This window comes from Ursus maritimus, unplaced genomic scaffold, assembly GCF_017311325.1.
Source record: "Ursus maritimus isolate PB19 unplaced genomic scaffold, ASM1731132v1 scaffold_24, whole genome shotgun sequence".
In the NCBI taxonomy this organism is placed as follows: domain Eukaryota; kingdom Metazoa; phylum Chordata; class Mammalia; order Carnivora; family Ursidae; genus Ursus; species Ursus maritimus.
In genome coordinates, this window is record NW_024424897.1 from 45,423,186 (window position 1) to 45,441,392 (window position 18,207).

Here is an 18,207-nt window from a genome sequence, read left to right on the forward strand (position 1 = left end):
ATCTTTGCGCGGAGTCACGGCTCCCTGCTTCGTACCTCAATACTCAGTGCTGGAGATGTTCATTTGTAGAGATCCAGATGTATCTTCCTGCATCTCAGGCTGATTCCGTGGGTTTTCAGGATGGTCTGGTACCTATCCAGCTCGGCTCAGGGGACCAGCTGAAAAAGGGGTCCCCTGCTCCTCCGCCATCTTAACTCTCCTCTCTGCTCGGCTTTAATTTTAACAAGAACTACTGCCACTGGCTAACATTTATTCAAAATATACTATATCCCAGGAATTCACTCTTTGGTTCTTTATTTTATTTTATTTTATTTTATTTTATTTTAAACAGACTACATACTTTATTTCAGCAAATCTGATAAATATGAATATTTACACTTGGGTAATTTCATTTTTAAAATGCAAAGTTAAAAAGAAGAGTAATAGATAAATTCATATACATCAGCTAACCTGGGCTCCAGCTCCATAAAAGACACATGTCTAAACTTACTGAAACCAAAATTTCTTCATCTGTGATATATAATCTTACTACCACTAAGTAATAAAGAAAACATCAATGGCTTTTTGTTGTTGTTGTTGTTGTTGGTTTCAGGGGTAGAATTTAGTGATTTATCACTTACATATAGCACCCAGTGCTCATCAGAACAAGTGTACTCTAATACCCATCACCCATTTAGCCCATCCCCCATTTTGATAATCCATTATATATAAATATAAATAAATAAATAAATAAATAAATAAATAAATAAATAATACACACACACACACACACACACACACACACACACGTATATATATAAGGAAATGGTGCCACTATTTAAAATAAGCAAACATTAACATTAATTGGCTATTGTTGATAGTGTTTCTATAAACATTGGGGTGCATGTGCCCCTTCAAATCACTATTTTTGTATCCTTTAGATAAATACCTAGTAATGCAGTTATTGGATCATAGGGTAGTTCTATTAAGTTTTTGAGGAACCCCCATACTGTTTTCCAGACTGGCTGCACCTGTTTGCATTCCTACAAAAAATGTAAGATGGTTTCACTTTCTCTGCATCCTCACCAATATCTGTTGTTCCCTGAGTTGTTCATTTTAACTATTCTGACGGGTGTGAGGTGGTATCTCATTGTGGCTTTGATTTGTATTTCCCTGATGATGAGTAATGTTGAGCATTTTTCCATTTGTCTCTTAGCCATTTCTATGTCTTCTTTGGAGAAATGTCTGTTCATGTTTTCTGCCCTTTTCTTAACTGGATTATTTATATTCTGGCTGTTGATTTTGATGAGCTCTTTATAGATTCTGGATACTTGCCCTTTATCTGATACATCATTTACAAATATTTTCTCCCATTCTGTCTGTTGCCTTTTTGTTTTATTGAGTGTTTTCTTCACTGTGCAGATGCTTTTTATCTCGATGAGGTCCCAATAGTTCATTTTTGCTTTTGTTTCCCTTGCCTCTGTAGACATGTCTAGTAAGAAGTTGCTACAGCTGAGGTCAAAGAGGTTGCTACCTGTTTTCTCCTCTAGGATTTTGATGGTTCCGTCTCACATTTAGGTCTTTCATCCATTTCGAATTTATTTTTCTGTATGGGGTAAGAAAGTGGTCCAGTTTCATTCTTCTCCATGTCACTGTCCAGTTTTCCCAACACCATTTGTAGAAAAGACTGCCTTTTTTCCCTTGGAAAAAGGGAAAACTGTTTTGTCAAATATTAGTCCATTTCTGGGTTTCTGGGTTCTCTATTCTGTTCCATTGATCTATATGGCTATTTTTGTACCAGTACCATACTGTCTTTTTTTTTTTTTAAAGATTTTATTTATTTATTTATTTGATAGAGAGAAAGAGAGTACAAGCAGGGGGAGTGGCAGGCAGAGGGAGAGGGAGAAGCAGGCTCCCCACTGAGCAGGGAGCCCAACATGGGGCTCGATCCCAGGACCCTGGGGTCATGACCTGATCCAAAGGCAGATGCTTAACCAACTGAGCCACCAGGGGCCCCTGTGACAGTACCATACTGTCTTGATGATTACAGCTTTGTAATACAGCTTGAAGTCTGGAATTGTGATGCCTCCCACTTTGCTTTTCTTTTTCAATATTACTTTGGCTATTTGGGGTCTTTTCCGGTTCCATACAAATTATAAGATTGTTTGTTTTAGCCCTGTGAAAAATGCTGATGTTATTTTGATCAGGATTGCATTGAATGTGTAGATTGCTCTGGGCAGCATAGACATTTCAACGTTTTTTCTTCCAATCCATGAGCATGGAATGTTTTTCCATCTCTTTGTGTCTTCCTCAATTTCTTTCATAAGTGTCCTGTAGTTTCTAGAGTATAGACCCTTTACCTCCTAGGTAGCTCATGGTTTTAGGTGCAGTTGTAAATGGGATCGATTCCTCTATTTTTCTTTCTGCTGCTTCATTATTGGTATATTGAAATGCAACAGATTTCCATATATTGATTTTGCATTCTGTGACTTTGCTGAATTCATGAATCAGTTCTATCAGTGTTTTGGTGGAGTCGTTCAGGTTTTCTACATAGAGTATCATGTCGTCTGTGAAGAGTGAAGGTTTGACTTCATCCTTGACAATTTGGATACATTTTATTTCTTTTTGTTGTCTGATTGCTGAGGCTAGGACTTTTAGTACTATGTTGAACAACAGTGGTGAGAGTGGATATTGCTGTCATGCTCCTTACCTTAGGGGGAAAGCTCTTAGTTTTTGCCCATTGAGGATGATATGATCATCGTATCATCACCCAGCATGGGAGCTGGCTATCAATAATTGACTTCTACTGGAGAAGATATTATCTACAGTAATCACAACCCATGTCATTAAGCATGCAACTAGATACTTAAAGGGAAATAGGCAAGAATAAAAAATAGCACACCAGAGTAGCTTTTTACTTTCTTATGGAATGTAATTGGTTATGGAGTACCTTATTGTATATATATTTGCCAAAACTTTTACTGACCTAGCTTTCCAAGTCCTTTTTGGAAAACTTCAACAATAGTCAATGTGTTATGAAAATATTGGCCCGAGTTGATCTTGGGAGCAATACAGAACAGTGTGAGCTGTGAACCATATATGTTATGAGCTGGTAACAGTGTTCCTGAATGCTATAACAAATAAGTTTGAACTTTATTCTGCAGACAGTATAAGGTCACTAGATGTTTCTAATAGGGTGGTAGTCATATTCAATTGAAGATTAATCTGATTGTGGTGTAAAGAATGGGTGGAATGGGGAGAGACTGGGGACCGAGGAACATTTAGGAGGGTGTTTCAATCATTTAGCTAAAAGACTATGAACTGTCCATAAAATCATTCTTTCCTGGCACCTAACTGTATGAATGCAACCATGCCAGTGGGGTTCAGCACATATTAATGGTGCCAGGCATTCAAGATGAAACTGATTTGGAAAAATTTCCCCAAAGATAAAAATCAAAATTTCCTGTGAAATTTAAGGTGTTAAGAGGGATGGAGGTCTTGGTAGCCTGGTGAAATGTTACAGCAGGTCTACCTAAGGACTCCATCTCCATCAAACCCTTCCTTCCCTGTCCCAGTTTCTATTCGCTCAGCATGGGGACTTCACAGACATGGGGATTCCCAATGTCAAAAACACTACTGGCAGGGATCCAAGTCACCAACATCATAGCAATGGTGGGGAAATTTATCTTTCCCTGGAGTTTATTCTTGGCCACATACAACAGCATGACCAAATAGTCTCTTATTTTGGTCATGAGCTGTTCCGCATTGTTTTGAAAGTATTCAGGTATATCCTTTATTATATTATAAATCTGAATGGCTGTGATTTTAGCGCATTATGATTGGAAGAGATTAAGCTAATGATATTGGCCTGATGATGGGTATGTTTTGATATAGTCCTAGAGCTTAAGCATGAATATTTCAAGTTCATATCACAGACCCTGGAAGTGAGGTCTCCACTTTCTATCCTTTTCTCATTCTTTACTGCTTAATTATGGTGAATACAATTAAGTGGAGACCTCCATATTGGGTGTGAAGTCACTACTACAAAGGGGAGTGGATTTTCTTAACCCAAATTAGCTTTCTTAAGGAAGACTTGATGTCTCTGTTCCTCAAACTATAGATAAAAGGATTCATCACTGGGGTTACCACGGTGTACATCACTGATGCCACTGTGCCCTTCTGTGCTGAGCGGGTTGAGGGAGGACTAAAATAAACACAAAACGAAGTCCCAAAGAATAGAGAAACTACAGAGAGATGAGAGCTGCAAGTGGAAAAGGCTTTCTGCTTCCCCTGAGTTGAGGGGATCTTCAGGATTGTTGAGAAAATATGTGTGTAAGAGATAATCAGGCAAAGCACACAAACCAGGCCTGCAAGACCCCCAATGGTGAAAATTGCCAGTTCATTAACGAAGGGATCTGTGCAGGACAGACTCAGAAGGGGGTTGATGTCGCAGAAGAAGTGTGGGATCTTGTGTTCTGCACAGAAGGACAGGCTGTTCATCAAGAGTGTGTGTAGGAGAGAGTGGAGGGCATTCATGATCCAGGATGCAGAAACTAGAAGGATGCAGAGCCCAGGGCTCATGACCATGATGTAATGCAGTGGGTGGCATATGGCCACATAGCGGTCGTAGGCCATGACGGCCAAGAGGAATGCTTCCAGCATCACAAACAGCATGAAAAAATACAGTTGTGATAGACACCCTGCATATGAGATGACCTGATTCTGGATCCATATGTTTGCCAGCATCTTGGGGACAGTGGTGGACATGAAGCAGGCATCAACAAGAGAGAGGTTGGCCAGGAAGAAGTACATGGGCGTGTGGAGGTGAGCATCAGCGATGATGGCCAGGATGATGAGGAGGTTGCCTGCCACTGTGACCAGGTACATGGACAGAAACAGCCCAAAGAGGACTTCCTGCTGCTCTGGCTGCTCAAAAATCCCCAGAAGGTAAAATTCTGAGATGCTGGTCAGGTTTTCCCACCCCATTTGTCTGTAAGCAGAAAGCTGGGTTAATTGAATGAAACTGGTATGCCCTGGTTTGTGAACTCTGAAAGTTATGCAGTATTCCAATGTTAATCTAATGTGAAATGGGTGAAACATCATTGGATGAAATATCCAATATTTAACTGCTTAGGACCTACAAAAATGGCAGTTTCATGTAGTTCAATGGAATATTTGCAAATGTCTGTGCTTCCTGCCATGGGAAACCAAAGATTTGTTTGCAGTGGGAGAGAGGTTTCTTTAAAAAAGATTTATTATATAAACATTAATCTAGTATACGTACTTTAAAGCTAGGTTGGAGTTGTTTGCATAACTCTTGTGGCATTCATGTGGACGTTGTGACATTATTCCATCCAAAGATTTCACAGGTCAAATAAATCTTTAGCATGTTTTCCCAGTATTTTGAGAAAAGCATGGCTATTGGAAAAAAGATTTGAAATTGGTGGAAAGCATATCTAATGCTGAAATCATTATCACCACTATCTATGCAGCTGGACTGGCGAGAAACCTGGGTGCCATTATAGACCCATTTTTCTTCCTCCTCATCTGTATCCAAATACTACCAAATCATGGTGATTTTACTTTCTCAATATAGTGAAAATTTACCCATTTCTTTTTATTTATCCACTGTACTTGGTCCCAGCTGCCACTACCTTCATTCAGGACACTCATTTATCACTTAGATTTGGGCAGTCATTCTTCTTGCCTGTAGGCATACCTACCTGCCATCTGGTCTCCTTACCACAGAGAGAATGGGCTTTCTACAAATCATATCTGATTTTGTCACTCCACCTGAAAAATCCTGCCTGTAGGCATACCTACCTGCCATCTGGTCTCTTCATCACAGAGAGAATGGGCTTTCTACAAATCATATCAGATTTGTCACACAACCTGAAAAATCCTTTGGGGTTTCTCATAACTCTCAAGATAAACTCTAAACGTCTTCATATGGCCTGAAAACCCTTGATCATACTGGCATTTATTATAGATGCCTCTACTGACTCATGAACTTCCTTCTCAATTCTACACCCCATGCACAATTATACTTTCAATTATTTAGAAGATCTAGATACTTTTTCACCTTTGGGCTTTTGCCCATCTTATTTTCTTGTGCTAGAATGCTCTTCCTTCACGTCTCAGCTTAGATGTTGTTTCTTCGAGGAAGTCTTCCCTGACTTATCCTCTTTATAACAAACTCGGGTTCATGCCCCTTCTGGTCCTGCATGTCCCCAATCACAGCGTATGTCACTCCAGATTGTGACCTTCCATTTACTTGTCTGTGTCCTCCATTACCGTATCTTTGAGAGTAGCCTAAGAAAATGTCTATCTTGTTCATCTTTGAAATCTAGAATTAGCCCTGAGCCTGATACAACATAAGTGCTCAGTAAGTATCTGTCATGTTGATAAATAAACCTCAAAGAATAGAAAGAATTGAAAGGGAGCTTGGAAGTAATGTCAGACAGAGGGAACAGCCTGAACCTTTTGATTGGTAGTTACACATAGCTTTGAGTTCATAATGTCCTGGTCATAGGAATTTGTAGAAAAGATTATGATTACAGAGACATAAAGGTGTCAAACAAAACAAACGCACTAGCTGAAATTCTGGGAAAGGAACACTGTTTCATCTGAGGAATTAACTTACAGAATCAATTTTCCACCTTGCTCCTTTTTCCCTCCAAACTGACGCATGTCCTATGAATTTGTCAGCCCTAGCTGCACCCACTGGAATTACTGTTCACCAGGCAATAGTGGTACCATATTCTCCCACTACCATAGGTATTTCTCACCAAACTGTCTTTCTCTTGTATGCAGATACTGCACGCATACTGCACACTGCTCCCCCTCCTCATTAAAAAAATGCATCGGAAAACATAGAAAGCCCAGACACAGCACAGTCAACATAAGATTTTACTCTGCTAAAGATGGTAGTGCCAGCTGGTAGGAAAGGAAAGGGAGATTGAACAGATGGTACTGTGACAAGCTGGTTGACTCTATGGGGAAAGTGAATTTAGATTCACACCTCACAGTGTTTACTGAATAAGCTTCAGGTGGTTAAAGCATTATATATAGACACAACTATAAAGCAACCAGGAGAAAGTACAACATAATAGTTATTTGATCTTGGGACAAGGATGGCTTAGGTAAAAAACAATGGAAGCAACATTAAAGGAAAAGAACATTGGTTTAATCAGATTAAATTTAAAATTGTATGGTGACTAACATAATATAATAAACATATTATTATAAAAAATTGTCCTTTCAAAGAAAAAGATCAAACACAAAGTGAAAAGACAAGCAAAAAAGTGGGGAGCTATTTTCAACGTATATTATAGAAAGAATTAATATTCTTAAAAGAGTAATCAGTAATTTTAATAAACTGATAAAAGACAACCCCAATAGAAAAATGAATAAATAACCATTAACTTTTAAGTCACATCCAGCAAGGGTGGAACCTGGATCTAGCCTCAGTGTTTAATTCCAAGACCTGTTCCTTCCACTCCATTCATGGTTTCCTTAAGTCACCACAATGTGTCTGCTAGCAGGTGATATCTGCAAGGTCGTTGGCTGTGTGCCATTGGCTAAAATGTGATCATGATGGGTGGTGTTTCCCCCATTCTCTCGATGGAGTGCCCACACTACTCAGGGCCTATGTTTACTAGATTCTATAGTCTCTACACCCTTAGAGCTCTACGTGTGGTGGGGGAGTAGTGGGACTGACCGCATATTTGTACACAGCTGCATTGACTCTCCCTATGCCCCTTCTAACCACAGTTACTTCTGTGGTTCCTTGGCCTCCAAAGCTGGTGCTTTTTCCACTGCCTGGAGCTGACCCTTACCTCTCCCTCAGTCAGGACAGAGGTGGCTTATTGGCTTGAGGCAGTTCAAAAGGATCTCAGAATCTCCGCTCTTGTCAGTCTTGTCTCTTGAGTGTTTCTGGCTCAGCAGACAGAAACCCTAACTCCTCCACTAGCTTTCCTCTTAGCTCTCTAAGTCACAGACCAGAGACCATGCTTTGTCCTTTCTTTCCATGTTTGCTACCAACTTTGAGGCCATCTCTTGCTGTAAAAGTACCCAGCACTTCATCCAAACGTAAAACTCCTTCAGAGCATTGTCTTTTCTTTTCACAGTGGGCATTTCCCCAGGCTTGCTATAAAATATAACTCCAGTGACTCAAAACAAATTTGTTCTCATATTTTATATGGCTGTGTGCTTTTTTAACATGTAAATTCTCTGTGGTTGATTGGTTATAATTTTTGGTGAACTTAACTTGGAAGCCCTCTGAACTCAATTTCACATTTGAAAACAGAAATGAAATTTAGAGAAACCCTGTTCCCCACAGGTGAGGAAGGGAACATCCAGGGAGGAAAAAAGTAAACGTTATAAGGTTAGAAACAGGGAGTAAGGTGGTAGTTGGGGACTGAATGATCAGGAACATTCCAACTCCTATTCCCACACTGGTCCTAAATATAACAATTTAATCCCACCTCCCAAAATAATAAATATTTTGTTAGCTAGTATGTTTATTAAAGTGTCTGGAAGAAGAAACAGGAAACCAATAATCTAATAATCTAACAAGTGATTACTTGTATGGGAATTGGGTGGATAAGACACAGGAGAGGGAGAGAGATTTTCATATATATCTTTTACCTCATTTTGAAGTTTGAGCCATGTGAATGTACTACTTATTGAAAAATAAATTAATTGAGGAAACCATTCTCCAAAACCAAACCATGGGCTCATAAAATGTATAAAGTGGAAGACAATGCAGTATAATGTAGCCTCTCTTTGCTGGAGATTCTGTAAATAGCAGATAAACTTCTTTGGTTTCTCTAGAGTCATATCCTTCTAATGACTTAATGTGGTGTGTGGGCATGATTGTGTATGTTCATGAATTTGTGCATGTGTGTGGGTATGTGAGTGCACTTGTGTATCCTTCTAAGGCTAGAGGTTGAGTGAAAGGGATCATCCTGGAATTATTTGGAGAGAAGCTACTGCTGATTCCTGTGCTCTGTTCTCCTTAAAGCACGATGACTCTCACTGTCTGTAAAAGTTAAAGGACCTGGGTCTCTGCCTCTAAAGCAGTGTAGTATCATCATTGTTGTCACAGGGCTATTTATGAGAGATGGGCAACCAGAAGACTACAGTGTGGGATGGACACCGGAGAAAGGGGAGAAAAGAAGCAGAATGGAGTCATGTATCTTCGTCTCTAGCTCTTACCTGGTTGTTTTTGCCAGTCGCTGAGGGTGTTACTGGCAGGCTTTCATCTGCCTCACTTGCATCTCTCCCATTGTGGGTGGTCAGAGGAAGGGGAAAGGAGCATCTTCTAGAGGCAGCAAAAGGAAATTTGCTTCAGGCTCTGGATGTGTTGAATGATTCTTGCCATCACTGCATCTACTCAAATTTCTCCTTTTTGTCTCACAATGTTAGAGAACTTTTAATTTTTTCCATTCTGGGAGAAAGGGACAAGATTTCCAGGTTGATTACGACCATGCCAACACATGTCATCCTGGGATGCAGCACTCAAAAACACCACATGGAGGCTAATAACCACCACAGAACATCCCTTTTCTATTTATTTCAGAATTTGCTGCTAATGTCCGCCCCTTTTACTTGTTCATAGGACCCATGAGAAATGTGTTCTAGTAATTTCTTCAGCATCCTTGGAAGTAAAGTTCTGCTATTCTTAGCTATAGGCTAGACCAACCTCAAGATCCTTAAATTAAAGATAATTAATTCTGTGAAGTACCCAAAACCCAAAAGGACCGAGAATCCAGTGTTGTGTCCCTATTGTAAGCCAGTCCAGGAGACACTAAGGCATTAAGGACATGCCATGACACCTCTGTGGTCTGAGTAGGATCTTAGCATTTTATTCATCAGTAACGCATGGAGATCTTTCAAGGCCTGCTGCAACCATCAGAGATTATAGCCCCAGTGCTTCTCATTAACTCTAGACAATGAGCAATTGTCCTCAGAGGACACATGGTTCTCATACTATCCCTTTCTTCAGAAATAGAGAAGGTGTAATTTTAGAGAAGGAATACTTTTTCTGCGTTGATTTTTGCCTAAACCCATGGCCCAATGTCACATATTTTAAATTTTCCTATGACTTCCTGGAAAACCAGAGGAGGAATGGAATAAGACAGCTGTGATTTATGTTACTAGTGTTAAATAGCAAAATTCGACCAAGTAAATTCGAAGATATTATTGGCTTTATTAAGTGATTCATGAATCAGGCAGCCCTCCATCTAGCAAGTAGAGAGGCACTCCAAGGAGTTGTACAAAATGGAAGGTTTTCATAGAAGGAGGGGGGGGGGAGCAAGAAAGTTAGTAGCGAAAAAAAAAAAAGGATTGTTCTAGGCGGGGTTGTTTGCTAGGGGGAAAAGCAAGGGATCTTATCATGCAGCTGACCTCATCTTTCTTTGGGAGATGGTGAGGGCCCATGTGGCAGTCTCATTGGGGAAGATTGAAACATTTCTGACTGACCAAATTAAGACTGTATTTCTGGGGGAGGTTGAAACTGCAATTAGGTTGTGTATTAAGCATCAGTTTGGGAACTCTAAGTGACACCATATTGGACCTTTTTTTGGGAACACTATCATGCTACTTGTGGAATTATTTGACATCTCCTTCAGTCTGCACTGGATAAGTATGGATTAATGGAATGAAGATGGTGAGGATAAAAATAGAGAAGGATCATTTCTCTTGTTTGCTTCAAAATTTGCTAACTTCTGTGAGTTCATGTTTCCCATCTCTGAACTATAGCTCACGCTCTACCGAGGGTGGAGAGTTCCCTCTGCCCTTCAAAGTTCTAGCCATGGCTCCTGCTAGTGCACACATCCTGACTCAGAATTTTGTATCTTCTCAGTGGGTCTGCTGTGGAGTTGAGGGAAGAGCATTCCTCATGAGGAAACTGGGCTCAAATCCCACCTTACTAGACCTGCATCTCACTAATTGAAAGACGTCGAATAAGTCACTTCACCTTTTGGAGATATGACTTTCTTATTTGTAAAGGAGGGCTATTTTCTTCTATGCCACAGGGCTACTTTGAAAATTAAAAGACACAGGGGCACCTGGGTGTCTCAGTTGAGTTAGCATCTGCCTTTGGCTCAGGTCATGATCCTGGGGTCCTGGGATCAAGCCCCACCTCAGGCTCCCTGCTCAGCAGGGAGTCTGCTTCTCCCTCTCCTTCTGCCCCTCCCCCACCCAGTTCATGCTCACACACACACTCTCTCCCCCTCAAACAAATAAATAAAATCCTAACAAGAAGAGAAAATTAAAAGACACAATAATTTGTATATTACAGTAAATACGTACAACTGCATACACATGTATATTTGCTATTTAATGAAGTTATTTACATTTTCTAAAGCTGCATGACATGTTTTGAATTTCTTTTGTGGCACTTATATTTAATTTTATTCCTGCTGNNNNGCTGTTGTTACATTTTTTTCAGTTGAGTGCCTACTCAAAATTACCGTGACAATACACTGCTATGTGCTTTAGCTGTTACAAAAAGGAGACAGATACGTAGCTTGACATCAAGTCTAGATTGTATGAGTGTCTTACTTCCCCCACTAGAATCCTCATTCTGCATCATGGCTCCCTTTCTTGAAATTTAGTTGCTCTACAAGACTCTCAGGCTTGAATCTTATACTCTTAGATGATTTCATCTATTTCCATGACTTTACTTATCTCTCCACTATGGTCCATGTGCTGTTAATTTTACTCCAAAATTTCATATCTTTCATTCTACTTTTTAATTGAATACCTTCATGAAAATGTCCCATAAGAACTCTTGAAAATATGGAATTTATTTTACTTAAATGACTTTCTTATTCACAATTTTCATTAAATGCATCATTGACATTTTAGTGAAATCTTAAACCCTTGAAGATATTTCCTTACTTATTACTTTCATAATAATTACCATATTTATTGTTTCTATTTCCATTACCTTTGTGTTTACAGTTGACCCTTGAGCAACTGGGGGTTAGGGACACCAACCCCCTGCACAGTAAAAAATCTGCAAGTAGCTTTTGTTTCCCCCAAAGTTTAGCTACTAATAGCCTATTGTTGCCTGGAAGCCTTACCAATAACATAAATAGTCTATTAACACATATTTTGTATGTTGTGTGTCTTATATACTGTATTCTTACAATAAAGTAAGTTGGAGAAAATAAAATGTTTATTAAGGGAATCATAGTGAAGAGAAAATACATTTACAGTACTGTTCTGTAAAAATTTTGTGTATAAGTGGACCCGTGCAGTTCAAACCCATGTTTGTTCAAGGGTCAACTGTAGATCCTTTTTCTATATCTTCACTATTTCTTCAGATTGCTCTGAGCTGTATAATTAAACTCCTGGTCTCGCCAATCCTCTGCTCCCATACTGCTCTCTGTCTACCCAATTTTAGTTCAACACAAACTCTCATTATTGCTTCATGCAGAGCTTTTATTATCTATCATCTATCTATCTATCATCTATCAATCATCTACATAACACCATAAATACCCCCAGACCCACCATGCAATCTGAAAGTTAGGTCTTTAGTAATAACTCATATTTAACTACATAGTATCCCCAGTTGCACTCTCCTGTCTCTCCCCTCTTGAATTTCCTCTCATACTGAATCCTCTGCTCGTCTTTGCCTTGCTTTTGTTTATAATACACTGTTATTGCATATATATCTGTTCCCAGGAAGTTTATTTTTTTGTTGGCTTAGCTATTTAAAGCCTTACGAAAGGGCATCAACAGGAATCTTTGGGGATTTACATTTTTAAATATTACTATTACATTGCTCAGATTCATTAAATTGTAGCATGTCTCTGCAGGACATTCAGAAAAAGGAATTTCTCTACTGGCTGGAGAGATAACCCAATTACCAAGGACATTTTGTTACCTTCAAACAATGAGGGGCAAGGAAGACCATGTCTAGAACTATGTCTGGGGTGACTTTTATATTATCATGCCCAATAATAGAGATTAACAGGAACTACAGCATCATCATCATCATCATCATCATCATCATCATGGTAGTACTATTGTGGACTGAGCCCCCTCAGGAATGAAGGTTTGGGTCATCTCAGCTGGTGAACACCAAGTGGCAGCTGTTTGACAGCTCCCCTCAGAGACATAAGCATCAGACATGTGGTCAACTCTCTTCTGAGCTCCCAGGTTCTAGTGACACCACCTTTCCCTTTTGTACCTAGGGGAAGTGACTTCTTACTGCAGTTAATAATCTCTGCATTATCTTCACATCCCTCTCTTTCTCCTATAGTCTTTCAGGACAAACCTATGTATCTACTTCCCTGTATTAAATTGTCTTGGTTTAAAAAAACCAGATGTGATTTGTATTTCCTGAGTGGGCCTGAACTGACCCAAACTGACATACCAGCTATATACTGTATTCTTTTCCAGACTTAGTCAATCCCCGGACACTGGTATGTGAAGTAATTTAATTACGGCATTAAATTTATTCCGGAACAGCATGTTTAACAGAATCAAAGGGAAATGGCTGAGAGGATGACTTGACATACTGATGCAGTGATTTTTATTTGCATTAACGTACACGTAGATTCTTATGATTACTGCAGGATACAGTAGACGAGGTTAACTTCCCTTCTCCAAATTAAACAGAAGAATAGAGTGAAACTGATATAGAGCAGCTAAGTGGTAAGGAGTTCTCCTAAGACCCTACATTTTCTTCTTTATACATTCCTCTTTGGCACCTAATATTTTACTGTGGGAAATATTTGAAACATCTCATACCATTTGGCCTACTTGAGCTTACCCATAACAACAAAATTAACCGTGTTGCATTTGTCATTTAAACATACTATTGCAGGATTCATATATTCATTTCATACAAATTTATTATTATTTTATAATATTTTTATTATGTTAGTCACCATACAGTACATCCCTAGTTTTTGATGTAAAGTTCCATGATTCATTACTTGTGTACAACACCCAGTGCACCATGCAATATGTGCCCTCTTTATTTTTATTTTTTTAATATTTATTTTGTTATATTAGTCACCATACAGTACATCCCCAGTTCTTGATGCAATGTTCCATGATTCATTACTTGCGTATAACACCCAGTGCACCATGCAATATATGCCCTCTTTAATACCTATCACCAGCCTATCCAATTCTCCCACCCATACAAATTTATTAAATAATTACTATATGTTAGCACTGTCTAAGTACTGAATATACAACAGTGAACAAAACAGATCCCAAATCTTCATACTCTCATGGGGGAGAGACAGGCAATACATTTATAGCACATTTTCATTGGCCAACTTTGAAAATTCGCTACATGAAATACCTCCATTTCCTCCGTTTTGGTCAGTCATTGACACAGATTCACATGCATTTGTAATCAAATCCTTTTAGGCTGAAAAGAAGATAATTGGCATGGTTCTCATCCTTGGTGACTTAGAGACGCTGAAAGCATTAAATGGTGAATAATGTCATCTTCCAACATCCAAATTCTTTCAACATGGACAACTAGCTGACAATGTGAATTATCTACAGAAAATAATAATTTTATATTTTCACTGGCAGTTAAAAATGGTAGATAATAAAACAGCTTGCACACTGTTCTAAGATACACTCAATTCACCTGTTGCACATGTAATCCTGCTTGGAAATATGATATTTAGGGACAATCACTTATATATTACTAATATTTTGAGAAAGTTTTATAATTTCCTCATGAACTGAATCAAATCATAGGTTGTGGGGTTCCTTGATGGGTATTTAGTGACCTGCTGGATTAACTATCTCTGTTTAGGAAATATCACCTGCATGTCAGGGCTGATCATCCAGAATCAAAGTCTCATCTTCCCTGGGCCATACTGGAGAAAGAAGGTCACATCATTTTCAATAGTGCTCTTTTTTTCTGCATTTATTTGGCACCCCAATTTTTTGTCACTGCAATTTTATTTCATGGTGTAATTAATTAAGTCAGAATATTTTTTACTTTAAAATGCAATAACTCAATTAATGAGTATCATTTTTTAAGATTATAGGCAGAATCTTATGCTCTTTAGAAACAGTCTAGTTTAAGCAACAATACATAAGAACAAAAATCTCTACCCAGGTCATTTCCTTTAAAGGACTAAAGATTTCCTTTAAAGATTTTACTAGATAGGTATATAAAGTCTGGTCTGATTATGTCTATCATTATGAAGAGTGATTTTTTCATTTGTTCATCCCATTTTCCACCAAGAATCATGGATACACTTTTTATGACCAAGACTGTGAGAGGTACAGTGATGTCTTAAGACAGTTTTTACCCTCAGAGGCTTGTAAGCATAGTAGCGGTGATTAGCATAATAGTAAAAACCTTGAAATTTGAATAGTGATTTATATTCTTTAAATCATGGACTATTGTGATCCTCACATCATGTGACCATAGTGGGGCAGATATTATTATTCCCAATATGTTGGTGTAGAAGCAGAACTTCAGACCTTTTCAACTTCACTCTGATTTGAGTAGCTTATCTGGGACATGACCCAATATTTTTGTGCTGCTGAAATGATAATAATCCATACAAAGTGACAAATTAAATGAGATGTATCATAAACTGTTTCTAGATTTCAGAGAAAGGACTTGGCAGCTGAAAAGATCAAAGGCAGCTTCTTGGACGGGATGAACATTAGGCCTGGATTTCCAAGTGCATCCCAATTGGTGACTGTATTCTCCTATTTCACATTGGTTATGTTGAGATTCTCTTGCTGAAGAGTTTCCCCAGGGCAGCCTTCATGTCTCGGTTTCTCAGACTGTAGATGAAAGGATTTAACATGGGGGTCACTGCCATGTACATCACAGTTATCACTGCGTCCTTCAGGCTGTAACTAGACAGAGGGCGGAAATACATGCCCATGACTGTGCCATAATACAGAGAAACAACCGTGAGGTGGGAACCACAGGTGGAGAAGGCTTTGAGCACACCCTTGGTGGATGGAACCCGTAAGACTGTGGAAAAGACCTGGACATAAGAGAAGATGATGCATAGTAACGGCACAGAGAAAACACCAACCCCTAGGTACATCATCCTCACATTAAAGTGGATGTCAGAACAGGACAGCTTAAGCAGAGGGGTAATGTCACAGTAGAAGTTGGCTACTTCCTTGTTGCCACAGAAAGACAGACCAGCTGTGAGCAGAGTGTGGGGGAGGGCATTGGCATTTCCAACCACCCAAGACCCAATAACTAGGAAGACACAGGTCCGTGGCCTCATAATTGTTGTGTAATGAAGTGGGCGGCTGATGGCCACGGCACGATCATATGCCATTGCAGCCAGCATATAGCTATCTGTGTTACCCAAGGCAATCATAAAATACAACTGTGTTAGGCATCCCCCAAAGGAGATGGCTTTGCTGTGCAAGAGATGGTTGGCCAGCATCTTGGGGATAGTTACAGAGGAGAAGAGGATGTCAACAAAGGAGAGATTGGCAAGGAAAAAATACATGGGGTTGTGAAGGCGAATGTCAGAGTGAATGGCCAAGATGATGAGCAGGTTTCCAATCAATGTGATGGGGTAAATGAGCAGGAAGAGGACGAAGAAGAAGTCTTCCTGGTCCTGCTGACCAGTAACTCCCAGGAGGATGAACTCCAGGGTAGAGGATTGGTTGTCTTCCCTCATGGCTCCTTTGTTAAGAAAGGGGGAGAGGAATCCAGAAATATTAGTGAAGTTACTGTAATGATCTTCCTTATCCATCAGTTTTGGTTCAAGTGACCAGCAATCTCTATGAAGCATTTACAGAATCCAGAGATAGCCAACATTTTGGGCAATTATCCTTGTTGATCAGTGGGGCTGATCAACAATTAGCCCTTCACACTCATGTCTAAGAAGTGAGCAATCTATGAATCAAAGATGCCTATCCTCCTCCATCCCAGAACCATCCCTCAAACACCTAGGATTTAATAAATTAACACATACTTTTTATATTGTATGTGCTAGATATTTTGCTAGGCTAATGGAAAAAATGTGTGCAAAATACAATTTTTAATCCACTTATTCAACATGTAAGACATTGTGATCTCAGAGACTTTACAATATAATGGAAAAGCCAAACGTCACATTCTAATTTTATTGCACTTGACAAGGAAAGGGCAGCATTTTGGAATCTTTGGCAAAATACACCGGTGCAAAGGATGTGTGATTACAAGGACAAGCCATGAACTTCAGAATTGTTCCAATGACCAGCTAATAGTGATCCCAGAGCCCAGGAAGTAGCAGGTGTCTACACTGACATTGGATGATTGTAAGTCACCAGGATCACTGGGTTTATGTCCCAGCAAAAACAAGCCTAGTGAATTTTCTCCCCAAATGTCTCCTTTTCTAAGAAGAATTTCACCACCTGCTTTGATGGGGTGTATGTCTTTGGAGAACTCTCCAATATCGATAATCACACAGCTTTTCTCTTCCTTTCCTTTATTATTTCTTTTGTTGAGTCATCCAACTCCCTAGTCATTTCAACTAGTCAGCCTCCTGGCCATTTCCATCTAGTGGGAGGAAGCCCAGAACTGGAACACATGGGTTAGGATGGATAGGCCAAAACTCAGTCACATGAATGCACCTCGGTGCAAGGGAACCTGGAAAATGTAATTTAATTGTGTGTCCAGGAAGAAGAGAACAACAGGGCTTTGGATCACAGCTAGCAGTCTCTGCAATCATTAGTATGCCTCAGAATGCAAGTGAATCAAGGAGGAGAATCTGTATGAAGCAGTACGGGAGCATTACAATACTTCAGGCAGAAAATGATGATGATCTGCTGGGGCTCCAAAATCATAAGCAGAAAATCTGAATTATATAAGAATTATTTAAATGAACAATCAACAAGATCAGATGTAGAAGTGAGGGATACACTGGCTGAGTGTGCTTCTGAACCTCTCTTCACATGTGGGGAGCCCAGAATATAAACCTGATTTAACCCAAAAAATATTGAGTGCACACAATTTTCCCACAATAGTCTCTCTGGGGTTATTAAAATAAACAAAGTATGGTTTTTCCTTTTCAAATAAGCTTGCAAACTTCTTAGCTTGGAGTGCAGAGTATAGTGTTTGGACAGACATGTTGGCAAGATGCTGCATGTAGAAATAGGGGAAAGAGAGATCAAGCTTCTGTATATATATCTATATCTGTATATAGCCCAAGAGTTCACTAAGCACTAATTGAAATGACTAGGGAGTTGGATGACTCAACAAAA

General features: G+C 39.3%; 2 protein-coding genes across 2 annotated transcripts; both read right to left on the minus strand.

The window, feature by feature from the left end:
• Window positions 1–4,020: 4,020 nt before the first annotated feature.
• LOC103667379 (olfactory receptor 1G1) lies at window positions 4,021–5,164 on the minus strand. Its single transcript, XM_008695532.2, has one exon. The coding sequence runs from the start codon at window positions 5,080–5,082 to the stop codon at window positions 4,021–4,023; it is 1,062 nt and encodes a 353-aa protein (XP_008693754.1). The 5' UTR covers window positions 5,083–5,164.
• Window positions 5,165–15,710: 10,546 nt separating this feature from the next.
• Window positions 15,711–16,958, minus strand: LOC103667147 (olfactory receptor 1A1). The gene has a single exon (XM_008695266.2). It carries the CDS (start codon window positions 16,752–16,754, stop codon window positions 15,711–15,713), a length of 1,044 nt encoding a protein of 347 aa, XP_008693488.2. The 5' UTR covers window positions 16,755–16,958.
• Between the last annotated feature and the right edge of the window lie 1,249 nt (window positions 16,959–18,207).